Genomic DNA, 21621 nt, shown 5'->3' with positions numbered 1-21621 from the left:
TCCTGTTTGTGCATTTCAACTGTTGGGACAAAACTGTACAAGTGTCACAGCTTTTTTTGTCATTTTTTTAAGCAGAATGTTGTATGAGGAGATGTAGCTTCTGCGTCCTTCGCTCTCCTTCCACCACATGATCCTGGAGTCTGTCTCTGGGTTCTTTGTCCACACACATAACATTATTATTTTGGTTCAATATATATGTGAAATTGGCCTCAATTATATTATAAAATGGGTGAACAGAGGCCAGTAAAGTTCACATAATACTAAACAAAGCTGACAGGCAGGTAGGTGAATGGGCCGGATGTAGACAATGACGACAATAGCGAACAGCAAGAGGAATCTATTCACACTCATTCTGGGAGACAAGTCTGTCTCTCCCAGGCTCAACATGTCACCAAACAAACTCGCCTTCCTTCCTCTATCTGCATCTAATATTTGGGGATTGTCTTTTTTTGCCCAAATAAGAAATGGAATCATAGAAATGATTAGAGAATGATTGAGTGCTATTGTGGTTTTAAAAAAGGGCTCCAGGTTAACCTGCCATGTGCTGCTCCAAAGCTTCATAGCCTGATTTTTAATAAACTTGTTCTGTTTATATTTTGATTCCCTCTCCTCCCTCAGCCAGTGTCCAAAGGCTTGATCTCTCAACATGTCACTTCACATCAACGCTGCCTGTACTGCCTGGAAGCCCATACCTGAATTTATGAACACACATACATAGTTTCATGCACGCACACGTTCCGGCCTACGGGGAAAAAAAAGAAACATGAAAACATCACTACTGCTTCCAACTTATGAGGGTCCTTGAAAGGACATAAGTGCACTGAATAAAACAATGTAAGAGTTGTGAGAGAGGTAAAGTCACTTGATGTACTTTATGCAGCACGCTGTGTTTACAGAAGTAAATCTGGCTGCTACACATGTCAGCGTGTGTGTATCCCTTTTTCAAGTTCTGCAATGGAAGCCAAAAAAAAAAGGGCCAAGTAACAGTGCCATGCTTGTTTCATCCATTGATCATGCTTGCAGAATTGTGACCAGGTCAATGAACATAAAAATGCGACGTGACCGTTCAGACTGAGGTTGCTTTGAAAAACATCAGATATGTGTATGATGTAGGACCGCATCTGAAAGTGGTCTGGGTCTAATTTAAAAAAAATCTGATTTGTGCTGTTCAGATATTCACATATTCTGTATTCATCCTCTTTATTTGTAAGAAACTGCACTACTGAACTCCATGTCTATATATTTACCTTTTTCCTTTAAAACAACAACCTGTTTGTAAATATGTTAAGTTGAAGTTTTGTTAACTCTCTTTTACATTTGTGAGATTTGCTAGTAATTTGTGTGTTGTGTTTTAGCTGGTGTAAAGTGAATTTCCCTCACAGGATGAATAAATTACTTCTATATGGGTAACAAGTCAGATTGGGGACACCTGTAGGTGCAGTGTGCCTGGTGGTCTTAAGGCGGATTTACACTGGAAGTGTCTGTGGCACGAATTGGCTGCCCCATGGCTCTGCTGATCACGGCTGTTCAAGTCAATCAGTGTGTTCACACCGGCTGCGCTGTGGTGTGTTTCAGCAGTGTCCCTGGAGCGACTGTCGCGGCCACGCCACTAAAGATTTCTATTTTGGCGCTCAGCCATGGCTGAAATGCGTCAGTTTCCACAGAGCAGATCGCTCAGACCAGTTACGCACAATACAGTGAATCGGGTTGGTTTTCAAATAAAATACCACAAGGTTAAAGTGTGTGTTCGTCGAGGTCAAACACGATGTAAGTCATGGATGAGGAAGGACTTACATGAGGAGTGGAGACGCACAGTGTCATATTTGATGCAGTAATAACGTTATGAAGTATAAATAAAGTCATAAATTACTGCTGCTGCTGGAAATGTGAATTTCTCTGTCTGTCTGTCCATCTAAATTAACGTTTAGAGGCTTGGTTTATCCATGGTTGAATCCAAAAGAAGATCGATGAGGAATGTGTGGTGGTGAAAGCTGATGAAAACTCAAGTGCATCAATCAGGAAATTAAGTCTTGCCCTACCTTGTTGTCTCGCGGTACTCATCGGCCATTCTCGCTCCACTGCTGAAACGCTCCCGGTGTGATATAAGATCACGCTGGGAAAGGAGTAGAGACGCGGTACAGCCTTTATGTACCACAGATACTTCCAGTGTAAATCCACTGTCGGTTGCGACCTCAGGTGATGCGAGGGCTTTGTTGAATCTGTCCACCGGTCATTGTGGTGTATATCACCTGTCAAACACCATTAAGAATGACTCACGTGGGCAGGAGACTTCAATTCTCGCATCATAGGGATTCAATGTTTCCTTTCTTGTTTAGTAGCTAGCTATGAATCATGGGAGAGTGCAAGTGGGACAAGAGGTGGCTAATTTGCTGCCCTTTTAGCTGAACACATGTTTATGTGCGTCAGCCAGTGAGCTACATATGTGAGCTGGCACTGTGGTGTGTGTCTGCCCATGAATCAGCGCATGTCTATTTGTCCCCATGCGCATCTCAGCGTGTGCTCTCCACTGGTGCAGCTCTGTGTGTTTCTGTATTAAAAGCTATTCTAAGAGTGACCTTCCAAAAGTCATGGCGTGCAGCCCCATTGTCTGTGTGCACCCGCCTGTGTGATTCAGCTTGAGTGGAGAAAGCCCAGGGACACATCAGTGACCCTCTCCAGATTACAGAGCTCCACGGTTTGCAGACGATTCTTTGACGGGGCGAATCTGGAGGCATTGTGGTTGAAAGAGAGTGACTTAATGCAGTGTTTATATATACAGGCCATGTTCATGTCTTTGTCTCAGTTTACCCTCACTGGGTCACTTCCTGACATATCAGCGTTGTCCCCTTCCAGCAAGACCGAGTGCATCATTTGTCTCTGCTCAGGAACCTGGTGCCACAAATAGGGATAGAGATCAGGATTTAATGACATTCATAGATGACGTGTCGTTGCAGGAAAATCACTTCAGGATTCTGAGCCCCAAAGATTGAATCCTTATGTTGGAAAAGGATTTCAAATGGTTCTTTAGCCGATGAAAGTCAATGTGGATCTTTAGATGTCATTTGAGTTTTGTGTTCGAAGCATGTGATGCTCAGTTGGATTGCTGTTCCTTATTCCTTTGAGGAAATCCACTTAGAGGAAGAAATACAAGACAGGTATGTGGCAGTGTTGTCCTGGTGTCAGGAGACGTGTGAAATCCTCCAGAGGAGTTGAAGGCACATATGAGTTCAGTAGCACAAAAGCAAGGAGAAAATGGTTCTAAATTCCTTAAATAAATGTTGCCATGGGGACAGGGACACATGTCAAATCAGTAGAAGTTGGAGGGAGCCAGAGCATCAGGAGAGATGGTGCTTCCTAGAGAAAATACAATGTAAAAATGTGATGCACTGTGAAATCACAATATACAGAGTAGTCCACCACTACTTTTGTGTGATCTCACAAAAAAAACTGAAATTTTAGGAAGTTTGTATGTGAAAATTGATTCAGACATAGCACCACAACATGTCCGCATTTCATCAGATGCTGATCAAAGAAAAAACATTGGAAGAAGTACGGAGACAATCCATTAACTGTGGTGTTCCTATAATAGCTTCTCTCGCTAATCTCTCCGTCCCTTCACCAACCAACCAACCACCTCCCCTGAACCCCACCCCACCCCTCCATGTGTTCTCCGGTCTCACTTGTGGATGATGATGATGATGTTGTGATGGGCAGGAGTGGGAGGAAGGAATGCTCTGACTCAGCCAGAATCCTCCCTTTGTGGAGTTAAATACCAATCAACAATCCTCCCATTCCCTGTGCTGTTTCTCTCTCTCGCTCTCTCTCACACACACACACACACACTCTCTAACCTGTCCTGTACCATATGAACGATTCTGAATGTGAATATTGTTTCACAGTTCACCTCCTTTCTTCTCATGCTCACACACACGAAAACATATTTTCATTGCATCAACTGTGCATCGCTGTGTCCTACTTTTCTGCCCCCCTGCTTCGCCTAGGTCTCACTCGTCCTTCCGCCACCTCTTTCCCGCTCAGCTGACAGTCTAATAAGCCTGTAATTAACACCTGAAAACAGGGAAAGGTGATAGGCTGCAGAAGAGATTGCTTTGGGAAAATACGACTCTTGTTTTCTTCCCCATTGGCCACTACCTGCATATAAAAGAGCACATGTGGTGCACAGCAGCACCAAGTTAGATAAATAGATTTTTTTCCTTTTGGTGTGTGTCAGATTGTCAGTCTACAGATTGGTTCTTTTTCGTTTGAAGGCCAGACCATCAGGCTGGGCTGTTTCCACGCCCCTGGAATATCAACCTCCTCAACCTTTTTATATGTAAATAGGTTTCTATTTTAATGTGCATCTTTTCACCCACTTTAATGACACCAAAACAACCACAGTTGCAACATGAGCTCCAGGAGGATAAAGTAGGACACTGGAATGTCTTGCTTACAAAATAAAATCACCCAGCAGTCGATGTGAAAAATATAGGTTGTTGTTAGTTTATATCTGTTTTTTTTTCTCGTCAGTTGCGATGCCTGTAGGCAGGGATGGAGGTCATCAAGCAGAGAAATGTAAGGAGGAAAAATAAAAAGGATGGAAAAAAGGAGGAGGGAGAAAAAGATTCAGCCAGAACAGAAACAGGTCAATGCCATCAGAGATGCTGTTTATGGAGGCTTGTGTCCTCCTTGACGGTATTTTAAGACATGCAACAGTCTGCTGCACTGGAAGGTCAGATATGAGTAGATGTGGTTGCTCGCAAGTTTGGACAAATGTGACCTTCAAGGGGCAGGAAGGGAGATGTAGTGTTATCAGCTGCTCCTACTAAGTGTTGTTTATGTAATGTATTTAATTGAATCATATATGTCATAGTACAAGTAAGTTTATTAATTCATAATAGAAAACCGTCTTTATATACTGTAAAAAATCTTTGACCTGTGTATTATTTTTAGATGTATATGAGGTATGATTGTAAAACATCAGAACATTGTCTGAATGTACTGTGTGTGTGTGTATATATATATTATTGCTGCCTTCTTGCTATGAGCTGACAGTGCCAACCACTGCAGCATTTTGTCGCCCTGCCGTACGACAACAAAAGCTTATGTTATCTAATATACATGTTTATAAAAATAGTTTTGTTTTTTCACATGCACATTAAGAATTTTTGAATCTCTGAGGTGTGTTGACTAGGTTAGCCTCAACAGAGCGTGTCCACGTGGTCATGTCTGCACTGAGACAAAATGAACTTTGACTGTTGTCTTTTCATGTAAATCTGTAGAGATGGAGTGCCTTTGGGGCTAAAAGCATGATGTTACACTGTGGAGCAATTTTCTGAAAGCCAAGCCATCATTGCTCAATAAGTTGCTATTAAGCTGCATGCCAGGGTCCTAAATGCTCTTCTCACGCCACACTAATACGGCCTTGTGTAATGTTCTGCAAAACATAGCTTCTAAGCAATTATCCATTACAAATAAAGGGAGAGCACTTAGGGCACATTTGTTTTTCTCATCTAAGCAGATAAATCAGCAATAAACAATATTAGATTTAACATTTTGACACAGTATTCATCTGTAGGCCTGGAAATCATAACTACCGGTAAACTTGTGCAGAATCAATATTTACTGGTCATAAGTGGTCAATGGTATCACCCTTCTGAGGTGTAGATGGAGCACAGCACGTCTTATCTCAACATATTATGCTAATAAATGCCACCGATAGTAAATATATCAGGGATTTATTGGCAGCTTTAACCAGGGGCTACAGTAAATTGAATTTCAAGACATAAAAGCTCGGACTGTGTTTACTAAGAGGATTAACCTGCCTTCATGGAAATGTGATATGTGACAGTAAAGCTGCCTTGGAATCTATATGAGGGGATTGTGGTTACATTTCAAGATACAAAGCTGGGATGGTATCAGCGCATTTGTTTAGAAGGAAACTGCTGTGACCAGAACAAGTTTTTTCTCACTGCGATTTCAAATTAATCTGGATTAGCTGTTTAGATTTCAAGCACTGTTTGTGGGAGAGAATGTTTTTCTGTTCTTGTTCTAGATTTATGGTCCATGAAAGCACACGTTATCAAACAATGAGCTAACGAAAATGTTTAAACTGTTCTATTGTTGCTGATCAGATCTGAACTCCATCAATTAAACTCTTATTCAGATTTCAGATCAGTCTTTATTGTGTGCAAACAGTAATTACAGCAGTAAATTACTGAGCTAAAACACTCCAGTAACTACAGGCTTTAAAATAATTAGGTTCAGATGTAGTTTTACTGTGAAATATCTGCTGTCTTTTTTCCTTCTAATCTTTTTTTTTTTTCTCTAAAGGCTGCGGCCGGAGCTTTAAAAATGTGCCTTTTGATGTTCAGCTTCAGACTCTGCAGGCTTTTCAGCTACGCTATCACGTTATCACGAGTGAAACTACTCAGAGCCTCTTGCAAACAAATTGCAGTCTCATGCTCTCTCACTCATCTTTCATGAATGTCCAGGATTATCACAACAGTTCAATTCTGAAAGTTTTCCAAAAAGCCCATTTGTTACAGAGAATGTTTCCTCTGTTTCTTCTGGATGGGTAAATATTAGATAGATTTACATATTATTTGCTTTGATGAACTGAAATGTATTTGTGAAACGGATGTAATACTTTGTGATTGAGAATCCCAACACTGATCACCAAATTTCTGGTATTTCACCCATTCCAAAGACGCCGATGAAATATCCTGCATCAGATATTCAGAACAGATCATTGCACATCTGCACACATATCCAAGCTGAACTGATCCTTTTTGTAGAGGTTTGTGGAAATTATCTGGTTTCCTGTCAGTGTAGCAGCATTAAATTCGGAAAAATCAGATGTGTTTATTTAGAATCGGAGCCTCTGAATTGCTCAACCGTCTGTATTTTTTTAAGGAAGAACATCAGGTGCTTTGACTGTTTAAGTGACAATAGGTGTGCCAAGCCTTGATGCTTAGAAGGGAAATTAAGACCAAAAAAACTAGGTGATATATCGAGCACAGGCAGAAAGGAGAGCAAGTGCTGAATTTTATGTCTTGGCGCTTATGTAACGAGTGTGAAACTCACCGCGCCGCGACGTGTGAATAAGAAATAATGAAGCCATTTTTAGATAGGTAACCTTGGAAAAGGAATAAAACAGAAGAAATCTCAGAGAAGAGTCCGAGCTTGTGAATGTGCTAGCCTTGTCTTAAGAAATAAGAAGGAAATAAACAATGACAGTTTGCTGTTTGCAACAAATTCTTGATGCAGATCATACGCTTGTTCAAAACAGTCATAAATTCTGAACAGCTGGGTCGTGATTAATCATTTCAGAGCCATCTCATGCAATAGTTGAGATAGATGTCTGAGATAGAGAGATAGACATCGTCTGTCCCTGTCACACTTAAACTGCGTTAACAACAAAGCTTAATCAAGCTGCTGACACAGTTGCTCACTCTGACAATGCTCAGCACCCCCCCACCCCCGGTCTTTTTGTTTGTTTTCTCTCTTATGGCATCATCTCATCGGCTAGCGGCGAGTAGGAATTGCTGCAGTAGCCCTGTAGGGACAAGCATCCATGGAGTTAATCATTTGTATATTGTCCCTAACGGTGTCTGGGAAAGTGATGAGTTAACATTGTCTTTAAGTGTTGTTGACCCATGCAACCAGCCATGCCATAACCCTGGTCATTAGCACACACACACACATCCGCACCACCTCTGATATAGATGACCCTTGACAGGAGGGGAGCTCAGTGAGACAGCCTGTCACCAACTCTGCAATGTATCGGGCTCGTCTCCCGTCACTGAATGGCCAACATGTGCCTCAGGTCCCTCCCGCCCAGCCACATGAATTTACAGTCTGTCTGCCAGCAGAATGATATTCTCTTGTCACTTAGTTTTTTTTTTCATCATCTGTTCAGCAATTCCATGCTTCCTGGCTATTAACTCCCCTGTGAGTGTGTGTGTGGGGGGGGTGCTCTGCAATAAAGTACTATCAAATACAGAATGGTGCAGCAGTTACTGTGTCAACACCATCTCATGCTTCCATGTCAAATAACAATGCTCCCAGCTGTCAAACGGCGCCACTTAGTCATTCTCCTTTCGTCATAAACAGACCTATAACATCTCTCTGAGAGGCAGCCGGCTTTCAAAAAACCCAGATTAACTTACGAACACAATAGTGTGTGCCTCTTGTTTGTATTGCAATAACAGGCAAAGACGACTGCTGGACAGGATGTCTTCACTGAATTCTGTCGTCTTTGTTCGTTCTTGTTACTCAAGAAATGATCACTTGAAATTGATTTGATGATTATGAGCGGCTGCCTGTAGGATCACAAAGGATGTGATCAGTGTTTGATACACGTGAAAGTCTGTTAGATCACGGCATCATGTGGGATAGATTCAGGCACTGCTTTGTTGAAAGTTAAGGTGACTGGAGGTTAATTTCAGCCTCATTGGATAAGAACCTCTGAAGACGAGAACTTTCTTGAGACCTCATGAAGATAGAGTGTGAACATTCTTGTGAATGCACCATTGTCTGTTTAACATTCCAGATGGGGCGAGAGGGGTTCTACTACAGGTACATTACCTTGGACAACAAAAATATTGTATAGAAAAATGTTCATGTTCACACAAGCAGTACAAACACACTGTAGTTTTCATTGTCTGTCTCTTACTTGGAGCACTCAACTACATCCTCTGTACACTAATGTTGCTTATGCCAGCAAGAGACTGGCAACCAATTGTTCCTGAGTGGAATCAGGAACTCATTTACAAACAGATGCATTACTACACTGCCGTAATGGCACGCGGGCTGATACATCATCTTCTCTGAATGGACAGCATAGGTCAATAACACCTCCTCAAAGTATCCTCCTGGCAAGTGTTGGGGTTTATTATGAAACCGGCAAACAGACAGTGCATCTTCTACCATCTGACCCCACCCATGTAGTGGAAAGCCCATTACTATAAAGAGTCTTAGGGAATGTGAAGGAGGCTTCTGGCTGCTGACAAAGCTGAAAGAAGTGAATTAACTGTCAGTTCGTCAGGGGTCCTGCTTTTTGGACCTTGCAAATGCAATGTTAATAAAAAGGAAATAATGTGCTGCAGGACCCCTGAGAGCAGCCTTCATGTGACTTCTGACTGCAAACGGATGCCGTACTTTAATACACTATTTCATCTCAGAAGAAAATACACATGGTGATATAAACAGTTATCGCTGACCTTCTGGGGTTATTACACTGGGTTTATTTAATGACGCTATCAACAGTAAATCGCAAAGACTTGGTCACTCTCCAGACTCTCCCCACTCACCGAGGTTGAACATGCTCACAAAAAGAACAAACACTGACAGTCTCCTGTCTTTCTCTCGCTCATTAACACACAAATCCGCAGATGTTGGCTGCCTTCAGTAAACTGTTGTGTGCCCTTTCTCATGAGGAAAATTATTAGCCAGCTGTTCATTCTCCAGCTGTAGAGAGACTGTTCCAGTGTGCGTATGTGAGACTCACAATACACACACACACACACACACACAATGGCTGCTGAGGAGGTTTGTGCCCTGCAGCTTACACCCATAGTCAGAGGGCAGAGGAGGTTTCCGACACTGTTAATAGTTTGATGTGAATCAATTAGAAGACAAGCGACTGAGCTGGCGGCCGACATTGAACTGCCAGTAAGTGCACAGCACGACGGCTAAGGACGACAGTAACTGACAATGCGTGAATGCAGGCTGGCAGTTATTCCAATCTGTTGGCGCAGGTTCATTTACATGCCTCTTCCTTTTCAGCCTCCTTACAAGAGGGTTTTTGAGGGAGTGTTTGCGTGTGGGCTTACTATGCAATTTAAACAGGCGGGTTTAAACCATCCATATTGTCAGGGTCAGGTCTGCACGAGCTCAGCCAGCCTCTCCTCCCTCACACCTCACATCTGCTGGGGTCAGACAGCCGGCCCGGCCGATGGCTCATCATCAGCTGCTGTTCATGGTCCAGCTCACCACTGGCAGGAGACATGGGTTCATTTTGTGTGTGTCCAAGCAAGACTGAATCCAGTCTCTCTGACTTTGTTTTATTTTCACTCTCGCCGGGCTACAAGCTTGAATTGCCTTTGGCAAAGATGCAAGGGAGGTTTTGGTTGCACAGCAACATGTCATGGACTCTTTATTTAATCCTTCAGTGTGAAGTGTTTCTGTGTCGACAGAAACAACATTGGTGGATGTAGTCAAGCAATCAAAAAACTGCTTCAAAATTGTACTTTCATTTCACAGTGTCTTCACACTTTTGTCTCCACCTGTCTTTACTTGTGTTTCTAGGGGACTATGTGGTGCTGACGGTCTTCTTTGACCTGAGCAGGAGGATGGGCTACTTCACTATCCAGACCTACATCCCATGCACTCTGATTGTCGTCCTCTCCTGGGTCTCATTCTGGATCAACAAGGATGCGGTACCTGCCAGGACATCATTAGGTGAACACAACAAAAAGTTTCTTCTGCCAGCAGACTTCTTTGCAGTGCAGGCTGATGTCTGTAACATTAGAATGTGATATGAAGTGTTATTTTTTCCTTTTGTGTTTAGTTTCCTGTGTTGCTTTAGCCTAAGCACTGTATGCTGGGGTTGCACCATTTGCTTCATTAGCCATCCTGTTGTTAAAACACATGAACAACCCTGCAGTGGTCACACACAAAGTCACATGAAAGCGCAGACTACTTATTCCCACACTCCACCATCCCATCTCCACTCTTCTTCCCCACTGCGGGGGGCTGTTGTCTGTCTTGATTAGAAGACCCTATCCTGGCACGTTTTAATGCTTGTCCTAATGATGCATTAATTATGCATTGCATCTGGGAAGATGCAGAGATGCAATCTCAGCATAATACTAATGTTAAGTGGTCTCTGTGCTGAATTTAAAAAAGGACACAGCACAGGGTATAAGAAAAAAAAATGCCAAAAGCAAAGATATCAGGGAAATTCATCAGCCTTTGAAGTTGCCCTCTGTGGACATCTTTGGGAGTTCATTTGTGACACAGTTAGGCACTTTCCTCCTCGTCAGCTTTCCTTTCTTGCCCCCGAAGACTCTAAATCCTGACCTGAAGACCACGTGATGCCATCATTAGCCAGCAGAAATGAATATGAAGCTATCCTCGCAGGCAGAAACCTCCAATCTGTCTCATTGTCGTCATCACTTTGTCTGGCGCTAATCTCTAAAAATAGGTTGCTTTTGTGTTGGAGCCTCGGCAGCCAACAAACACGACTTTCAGTCAAAATAATAACACTATTAAGCCACAGCTAAAATTGTACCAAGAATCAAATATCTTAATTTCCTTTTTGAAAGATTATGTGGGAGGTACAAGCAGCCAGGTGGTTTGGGAGCGGATTAATGCACATGACATAATTCTTAATCCTTCGATGCCGCTCAGAAATGTATCAATTCACTCAGGATGCTACAATAGCATGAGGCAGACTTGGTAGCTTTTGGTCCTCATTAAATTTAGACATAAACCATCTCCTACATATGAGACGACTCTCATTACGTATTCATAAAGAGACGGTTTTGTTTGTTGGTGTTTGGGGGCTGTAATGGTAATGCTAGCGATGCTAATCTGCTATACCTGCATGCTTTTAAGTGCATATCTCCCTCATGTACCATCATCCCTCCCCCCATGTCCTCATGAGAAACAGTGAAAGTGTGTGTGTGTGTGTGTGTGTGTGTGTGTGTGTGTGTGTGTGTGTGTGTGTGTAATGGGGGGGTCACCAGATGGTGGATAAAGGATTGTAGTATGTTAGTGTTGGTGGTCAATGGCAGCTGAACCATAAACGAGTAAATATGTGGATCAAGAGGGCCGTAAAACAGCTGCTCGCTCCGCTTTCACAAGTGACTTTGCAATTAACGAGCCACCATTAATCCGTTGTTAATGTCATTCATAAGCGATATTTCCACACAGAACTGTCTCTGTTAACAATCATTGATTGCCTCGTTCTCCATTAGACGCCATTTTGGTCTTTTGTTGTCCATAAGCTGTGCTACATGCCTGTTAGCAACGATTTCAAGGGATTACTCTGATTTGAGCAACATGAACCCAGAGGTTGTTTTGTTTTGTCAAATAAATATCCAGCTGAATCATGTGGAGCCGAAGAAATGCAACTTAAATTTGTCCCCTGGCAGTTTTTCCTAAACTGGAACATCATGTTGTCTGAGTTACTTGACACATTAAGGAATGTCTAAAATGGCAACTATGTTTAAAATCACATCAGGAATCTAGTGAATGTGTTGACACGGACGTAAAGAACTCAAGTCCTCTGTTCTCCCTCGTCATTCACCGACTTTCTCCACTCTCTTCTCGCAGGTATCACCACTGTGCTGACCATGACCACGCTGAGTACCATTGCCAGAAAATCTCTCCCCAAAGTCTCCTACGTGACAGCTATGGACCTGTTTGTGTCCGTCTGCTTCATCTTTGTCTTTGCTGCACTAATAGAGTATGGCACTCTGCACTACTTTGTGAGCAATAGGAAGCCAAGTGCCAAAAAGGACAAGAAGAAGAAAAAACCCGGTGATTGTCTTTCTAAAATTATTTATAATATACATTTAATTAGCTCATGTTTCTGTCTAGTAGACGCTGCTCATGTGAGCTAGAAACAATGTTTTTTATTACGTTATTATTTGTTACATCAGAATGTGTCATATCTTCTCATGTCTTCATGAAGGTGAAAGTTCACTGACTCACAGTGAACCCTCCCCCAACGCCCCATGTATTTAAGTAAGACCATAAGCCTGAGGGGGAAAAAAGCCTTACACTGCTAAGTATCCCTAAGGGAGCATCTTCCCCAGGACTGCCAACTCCAATTACTCAGTGACCGAGGCATCCAGCTCGAACTTTCCTAATCCGCCGCACATCTGCTCCAGCTGTAATTCAGCCCCATGTCACATGACAGAGGAGGTAGCTTTATGTTAGACATCAATCCCTCAACGTAGCAGCAGGGCTAAAGGGTCATAACCTCTCACCCAGTGAACAACAACAATCAGCTGGAGGCACGTTACAAGTTAGGGTTTTGAATTCATGTGAAAACATTTCTCTTCACTACTGAAGCAGTTTCAAGTTTCCGGTGTTGTCCGTTGACCGGAGCGCTCAGGTGTGAATCCATGAAGATGTACAAACGTGACCTGGGTCAGAAGGATGGAAGATGATGCACAGTGTCAGCGATATGACATGACATCTGACAAGAAGAAGTACCAAATGTAAACATGAGCTGCGGGACTCTCTCTGTCTCTCCTGGTGCAGAGCCATGGCCGGCAGCATAGCTTACAGTCGTCTTCTCATTTCCTGCCAGAGATGATAAAGCTTCCTCATGATGAGGACATTCATCTGAATCAGACAAAACCAAACTAGGCTCCATATTGTTCATGACGTGGCTGCTGCTGTTAGTAATGCCACAGCAGCGTTGTTGTCATGATGCGTTTATTCACTTTCCTTCTTCGCTAAGTGATAGCTAACTAGCAAGTTAGAAAGAGTTGGTGCCGCAACGTCATACACACATCTCCGTACAGCCAATCAAAGCAACAAGGACAGAACGTCAGTAGATCATTGGTCTGCTGGTTTTTAGGCAGTGAAACCCAAACCAAGGATCAAATATAGACCCTGGAGCAACCAACCTTGGTTCAGAGGTCGGTTTGGACTTGTAGGTGTGAAAGCCCCTTTAGACAAACCTCTGTTCATCTTTGGCACAGGTTTTGAAATTGTCTTCTCAGCTGTTCTACATCGAAATAATTTATGGAAGGGCAGATACATGGCTGTCTGTCATCCTTTACAACGCATTCTGAAAATGACAGATGGGTTTACTTACATACAGTTCAGCAGAAGAATCCAGGTGTAGACTCACATTGGCTCACCAGAGACAAACGTTCATGCCACGTCTGAACAGGGCCGATGTAAATGTGCTCGGGCTAACGGACGCATTGAACTCCACAGAAAGTGGGGCGCATTTCTTTTAGCCTCTGTAAGTGAGCCTTTGCACCCAGTCGGAGTCCGCGATGAATGAATAATGGAGTGCAAGTTGTAAGTCTGCAGTCTCACTTTTTTAACTTCCCTTCAAAGATGTGGGGAGGAAGAACGTGAGGAAAGGGAATCCTTTGTTTCCTTTGATGCTCAGGAGGAGGAAGTAAAATAATGTATGAATTTTTATTTTGAATTTCAAATGCAGATGGATTATTATTACATTTTCTATATACTTTATTAAATATTCCTGTATACATTAATTGCATTTTTTAACTATTTTAATTATTAACTCTTTTTTCTCCTAACTTTCTAAAATCTGTGACCAACATGAAAATGTGATGATTCTTTCTTCCTGTCCTTTTAAAAAGATTCTGCTGGTGCATGAAGTAGCCTCCGCTTGGACTTTGTACTTAACCTCTAGTTTGACTTTGGTGATGGTGTCTCCCTTAGATGATGTTGCCGTAGCCACCATGCATCTCCCCCTGTTTGTCATGTATGTCTCTATGGGAAATCTCTTCTTTTCCATTTTCAGTTAGGTAGTATGTTCAACTGTAATTCTCTTACTTTCTCTTTTTATTAATGTCTTGTTTGTCTGTTTACTTGTATCCTTTGTTTTTTGTTACTCTTTTATTCAATTCCTCATATTCTTTGTTTCCTGTCTGGACAAAAGCTCCTCCGGCTCTTTTCCTCAAAGGTATATTGCCTGTGTCTGACTGCATGTGTCTGCTGCATTCTGGCTCTTTGAGCCGTTAGCACCTCACTGCTTTTCTGTGTGTTATACAGAAAAAATTGCTTCTTTTTATCCCCTCTCTGTCTACCTGCATTCCTATCCTATTGTACTCCTCCGTTACGTCATAGATATCAGAGATAACATTGACAACCAAAAAAAAAAGGTGCGCTCTGCAGTGCACAGTGCGGAGGCAGCCAGCCAGACATACTTATGCAGTTTTGTTTTGTTTTTTTAAATTCAAATCAGGATCCCACACATCTCGGTTCCAGAGGAATATGATAGTTCAGGCCCAGTGTGGACTCATTCTGGCTCCCTCTGTTCTGTCTCACTCATGTTGTAACCACAGTGAAGTCGTAGCTGCTGCAACAGCTTCCTCCTTTCCTTCCTTCTGCCAGTAAATCTCTACCTCTGTGTTTGTTGGGCTTCTCAACCTGACGCTTCCTTCAGAGTCAGCAGAGCCTTAACAGACTGAAACAGACAACCCCTGCACTGTGTTAAGTCTAATTAGAGTTGCAGGTTCATTCAAAAGATTAACACGCTAATCTTTAAAGACCCGGGAAGCATCCAGGGTGGGAGGCAGAATCTAAATTTAGACCAGAAGAATCTGTTTCCGCATACAGGTCAGCATCAGTATTTTACTTGGAGCAGTATTTTGGGGGTTAGATGGTGTATATGTGAATTTAAATGACTCAACAGGAATGGAGTCATTACTTTTTATCCTTCAACATGAGACAGATGGATCCTGGAGCAGTGAACCAACATGTTCTCTGAGAGGTTGTCTACTTTCAGCCAGTTAAAGTTGCCAATGCCACCGTATTGTTTCTTTTTTGTTTATCTTTCTTTTATCAAATGTATTTATTTTGCTAACACCGACAGCTTGAGCAGGCCACGCGGCAGGATGCTATTCATGCTCCTTCTGCTTGAGCTTCCACTGCGCAGCCTCCAGTGCAACCAATCCCCTTTGAGAACCTGCTCTGCTAACACCACCTCCCCACTAACCGTCCGAGAAAACGGACAAAAAACAAGCAAAACCCCCCTGAAACCTAACCTGTATACTGTTGTTTTTTCAGTTTTGTTTTCGTATGCTAATTTTATTTGTGGTTATATAAGGTTTTCAAAGGGACAGCAGGTTTGTGCACTTGTGCTGGGCAAAATACAAGCTATACAAAATGACCTGTTCAAGTATTGTAAAATATGATGATAATGTTTATGCTAGTTTTGAGGTTGCATGATTTCCGCAGATAATATTAAAACCGAGAAATGCCATTTTTGCAGTAGGCATGCCCATTGTACGGTATGTAAAAATGGGAGTACAAGTACAAAAATCTTTAGTGTTACAAACATTTCACAGATGTCTCCTCTGATGAGATTGTAAGTTGTACATTTGTGTTCTCACTGTCATTTATCAAGGATTGTTCCGGTGTTACAAAAGCAAACATGAAGAACAAACTAAATGACAGCTGCTGGCACTTTGTTCAGGAAAGGAGTGACGGGAAATTTTCAGAAAATGAACTTTGCTTGATGTTCTCAATCTGATTTTATTTGTCAGCAAGGTCGAGGTTCCTTCCATTTCTGTCAGTGGGGTTGAAAGCATTTAATCTGTCAAAATTCCAATTTGTGCTAAGGTTGTAGGGCATTTTCAGATTAAAAAAAACAATATGAATACTTATATTGTGTAGAATGACGGGGGCCACCCACTCTGGCTACTGTCCTATTTTAGGAATCCTCACAAATGAAAAACAAGTGCCCTCCAGTGGTGAGCGCTGCTCAGAGAAGGATGTTTATTTCAGTTACATGACAGAAAATGGAGGGAGAGGGCTTGGGTGGGCTGAGGGGGGGGCTGGGTTGCTGCACGTTTGCCAACAGATGTTAGATTAGTGAGCTCGGCCTTACAGTACCTCACAGTATATCTGCTTAAAGCTTTTTCTCTCAAATTTGGATGCAAATGAAGCAGCCACGTTCTCTGCAGTGCAGCAGAAGCAGCATAATCTCAATTTAGAAAGTGGACTGATGTTGCCATAGCACCATCTTTGTATACAGATGCTGATTAACTTGCTTTAGCCGACATCGAGACCCTAACTCGAAGGTGTACGTTGCGTCATGGCTGACACAAGAACTGACCCTTTGTCTCTACAAAAGTCTCTAATTACCACCAGCGGAGGTAGTTATAGGTCTTTGTATTTTTCTGACATTAAAATTGGCCCTTTCACGAGCTGAAGGTGCAACTTGCTGACTAACAGCAGACTGCGACATGGTAGAGAGTGGCAGCCTAAATTAGATCCCCTGCCCTGTCACTGAGGTCTTTGATGATGTCACTCTGTGCCTGCTGGTGGCTAACTCACATCTTTCCTGTCAAAAGCAGACACCCACGGTAGACATCCGCCCGCGCTCTGCCACGGCCATCCAGATGAACAACGCCACGCACATGCAGGAGCGAGACGAGGAGTACGGCTACGAGTGTCTGGACGGGAAGGACTGCACCAGCTTCTTCTGCTGTTTCGAAGACTGCCGCTCCGGAGCCTGGCGGCACGGCAGGTTGCACATCCGCATCGCCAAGATAGACTCATATGCGCGCATCTTCTTCCCCACTGCGTTTGGTCTCTTCAACCTGGTCTACTGGGTGTCCTATCTGTATCTCTAGTCGCATCCAGCCTTATCGTACAGCCCATTCCATTCTACATGCGCTCTGCACCAGCAAGGGACATTTTGCAAAGACGGGACCCACTGAAACCATCAGAACAAGCACTTATTTCTTTAGTTTATTCACGCCATTTTGGTTTTTGTCCTTTTATTTGTTACCTGTGACAGATATTGCAAATGTTGTAGCATAAGATTTAATTAGCATGAAAAATGTTTATTTGAGGGGGAAATCTGCAGAACAAAGAAATAGCTCGGATTAAATGAAATACCTGTCATAAAGAAAAATAGACATTTACTTTCACATAGAAAGACATAAGAACACAATCTGAAGCACTTTAATTGAGCTGTGTTTGTGAGACTGACTTTAATGGATGGGTGATGTGATAGCACAATGACACATCATGTTCACGTGCGGTCCCGGAGAGACGATTCTGTTCATGCACGACTGTGTAGACACTGTAAATATTTGACGACATTGTGGTTTACATTTATTGCATGCACCTTTTCAGGCCTAAAAAAAAATCATCCTTGTCTTATCGTCTACTTTTGTTGGCACAGGAAAACTGAAAAATGAGCACCAATGATTATAATCCATGTTTTCAAGATATTTTTTTTGTGTGTTTTTCCAGGAAAATTATAAACCTGCAACTGGTTTATTATTTATCCTGTTCACATACTGGTGGGAAGATTAGCCAACTGATTGAAGATTTTCCCTCCCAGTCTTGAATTATAGACACAGACCTCCCACCCTCCCATCCATTCACTGGTAAAAGTGGGTTTTGCATCTATGGTACGCTGGTCTTTTCCTGTGGTTTTGCAAAGCTTTTATGAGCGGTCCTTATTTCATTATATATTCCTCATATTTTATTATCCTTGACTATACATCAGAATATTGTTTGCTGCAACGTTTTGCCATCAGATTCAAATTCACGCTTCAACATCAGACAGCCGAGGGATTGTTACCAAATCCCTGAAGTGGAACAGGGTGCATCCTATGATACAGAAAAATAATAATTACAATAAAAAATAAACAACTTCAGCTCCATCAAGTTAAAAAAATCTGCTTTTGTGAAGTTGTGTAAGCGTCTCACTCCCTGTCTCTGTGAGTAGGATCATGTTGAGAATGCAAATGAACAAAATGATTTCCTTGACTGGGTTTTTAAAAAAAAAAAAAAAAATCGTACTTTTACTTTATTTATTTTGATCACTGCAGTGTTGTGTGAAGAGAGCAGAGAACTGTAAATGCTGTGTAAATCTGTTGTGTAATATATATCACATTTAAAAAAAAAGGAAAAAAAAAACAATGCCTAAGCAGACCAGTTTTGATAGACAAGGATATGCAACAAAGGAGAGTGAAGGATTTGTAATCTCACGCAGTGCAGGTGTAAATCACATTGTTTATGTACATAAAATATTAAAAGAAGAAAACACTTGTCGAGCCCTTGGGATTTTTAAAAGGGTATATATTTTGTAATTTCAGCATTGTCACAGTATATCAATATACAGTATATTGGACTTATTGTATTATACTGGATGGGCCATGTAATTCCAGGGGAAGGGGTATTTATTTATTTATTCATTCATTAATAGTATTCATTTATTTTATTCAACTTGTATTTTATGTTCATATAGCCTCTGGGGAAAAAACAGAATGTTACATTTATGTCAGTGGAGCTTGAGCCTATTTATCTTGTGTTTTCTATGTTGTGATCGATGTACACTTCTCACAAAGGCCTGTTGAACTGTTCTATCTGTCCAATTAATCTGTTGTGCAGCTTCTGAGTACTAGACATAAAATATCTTCAGGGAAAGAAAAAAACAAAAAACGGAGTTCCCAAAGCCACCAGTAAAAGACCGTTTGCTTGTTTAGCTGACCAGTAATATCACTTTCTCCACAAGCATCTCCATTGTTTCTGATTATCTCCCATCAGTAGTAAAGCATAGCACATATAAAAAACCCTGTTAGTTCATTATTCCTGGACTCGTGCACCTTCTTGAATCTAACGGTGGTCCTGCTCTGTTCAGAAGCTGCCACATACGTAGCCGAATCCTGTCTTCAGTGTGCACTTGCTCTCATATCGCTCCTGTTTTTAAGCAGTGTGTCAATAGCAAATGTAGACTGGTTGTCATCCTTGTTTGTAGTAGTAGAAAAAACACATGGCTGTGTCATATAAAGTGCCAAACTGACACACATGCAATAGAGAATATCAAATGATACAATGATACATTATGTTTAAAAAGGCAGAACATGCAACGTTATTGTGCGTTTGCAAGCAAATACAAGACTACATATATATATATATATTTCGGGTTCACACTGAATTTAAACATACAAATATATATTGTTTTGGAACGTGCTGAAAAGGATAGTTTTGTTTTGTTTTTTTTTTTCCCCCGATGGTTTAAGCTTGCTTTCTAGTTGATGGAGGGGTGTTTTTTTTGTTTTTTGTTTTTGGGCTGAAAGCATGGAGATATGAAGTTGTTTTCAAGCTACTGGTGTGTATTTATATTCAGTTTGAATGTTGATTATGTTTCCATTTAAACGGGGAGGAAATGGGATCAATTCACAGACTAACATACTTTTATTTGACTGCTGTTCTTCTTCTGAGTGGTTGTCATTGTCAAGGGACCCACAGATACGACATGTGAACAGCACATGTAGATATTTTCTATTGTTTGATATCTTGTCAGACTACAGAAAACAAATTCAAAAGCACTGCAACTACAGAGGTAATTTTAAAGCTATCAAAATAAATTTCATATGATTCTCACACATAAAACATCTTTGCATCGTTGTGTATGTATTTTTTTTTTCGAGTACTGTACAAAAGGTGCATCTGTAAAGGTCGGCATAATCTATAGAAATAAATCCATTTCATAAAGAAATTGCACATAGCTGTGAAATTTTACAATAAAACTTCTGCATTTATCATTGTTAGTAGTTTATTGAGTGACAGTAACCCCAAAAGGCAACTGGGATGTGAAGGTATGGCTGATGGTTTGGGGTGTATTTGTGTCCATTTTGCCTGAAAATGTTTTATGTACTGCCAGGATTTTATGAAGTTAACTGCTGTTTATGTGGCTACAAATCACAATTGGGGTCTACAATTGACGGCCACTCCTTCAGTTTATGATGAAATCTGTCAAAGCTTGACTGCCGTGTGACACAGAGGAGACATTTATGTCAACATTTTGGTGACACTCTTGTAAAAATCCAAATATTCACTTTATAGGCTGTAGTTTTGAGATAACTGCTGTGGAAATATAGGATAGGTGACTAAACACTGGGTTGATAAATTACACACCTGCTACCTCCTTTCCTGTCAACACTCTCCTGCTGGGAGGGGTTGTAGAGATTGCTGCTGCTCACTCGGACCACATGGCCCAGTGTTCCCAGTGTATACAAGCTGGTTGCAGGCAGTCAGCAGCAGTTTTGTTCTCTGGCTTCACTTTCTGGGGAGGTTCTGTTTTTGACTGTGTTTGTCTGTTTGTCTTTTAGCAAAATAACTCAAAAAATTATGAATGCATTTTAATGAAATGTTCAGGAAATGCTGAGAATGGGACCGGGAACAGATGATTAAATGCTGGTAGTGCTCTGGAACCAGCTTGATCCAGAAATCTTCTGATGTACAGATGTGACTCATTGTGAGATACAGACATTTTCCACATCCCCTACAGGCAAGTTTCAGTGACCAATTAACCATCAGCATGCTTTTGGAGGTGGGATAAAGCTGGAGTACCTGGAAAAAAACACACAAGGACACGGGCAAAGCATGCAAGAACCCAGGCCAGGAATTGAACCTGGGACCTCCTTGCTAGCTGAAGAAAGCTGAAGAAAGCTGAAGAAAATGAAGAGCAAATAGGAACTCAGGGTGCATGATTTGTGTGACAAGGTTGCTAATGAATATTTTTATAAACTAATCGACTATTAGTGACAAAGGCATGTTTTGATAATCAATGAATTTGTGGGCTAGATAAAATTAACGTAGGACGATAATATTGGTTGGGAAATGAGCTGCTTGACAGAGGTCTGTGCTTTTCTAGTTCATTGGCAGACTCAGATACAGATACATTCACAGATACAGTACGCTGGATAGAGTGTGCAGGCACCGGCATGTGTTGTGGGTGAGTTCAGCACAGACACATATCTGCCTTTTATCTGCTTTAGTTAATTTAAAAAATGATATTCTCTTCAAGAAGCATGTATTTACTTACAGTAGTAGCACATCCTGTCCTATCAGTGGCTCCTCCCCTGAACAGTT

The 21621-nt window shown here is 41.6% G+C and overlaps 1 protein-coding gene across 1 annotated transcript; it reads left to right on the top strand.

Moving 5' to 3' along the window:
• Positions 1–10308: 10308 nt before the first annotated feature.
• On the top strand, positions 10309–17360 carry LOC144738522 (gamma-aminobutyric acid receptor subunit gamma-2-like; the record flags this gene model as incomplete). The annotated part of the gene is made up of 4 exons (XM_078621535.1): positions 10309–10461; positions 12340–12546; positions 13986–14011; positions 17082–17360. Coding segments are annotated over 4 exons (665 nt in total), but the record flags the coding sequence as incomplete, so codon positions are not given.
• Between the last annotated feature and the right edge of the window lie 4261 nt (positions 17361–21621).

Source organism: Lampetra planeri, unplaced genomic scaffold, assembly GCF_965212315.1.
Source record: "Lampetra planeri unplaced genomic scaffold, kcLamPlan1.2.h2 scaffold_1033, whole genome shotgun sequence".
In the NCBI taxonomy this organism is placed as follows: Eukaryota; Metazoa; Chordata; class Hyperoartia; order Petromyzontiformes; family Petromyzontidae; genus Lampetra; species Lampetra planeri.
This window is presented reverse-complemented; position numbering and strand designations above follow the sequence as displayed.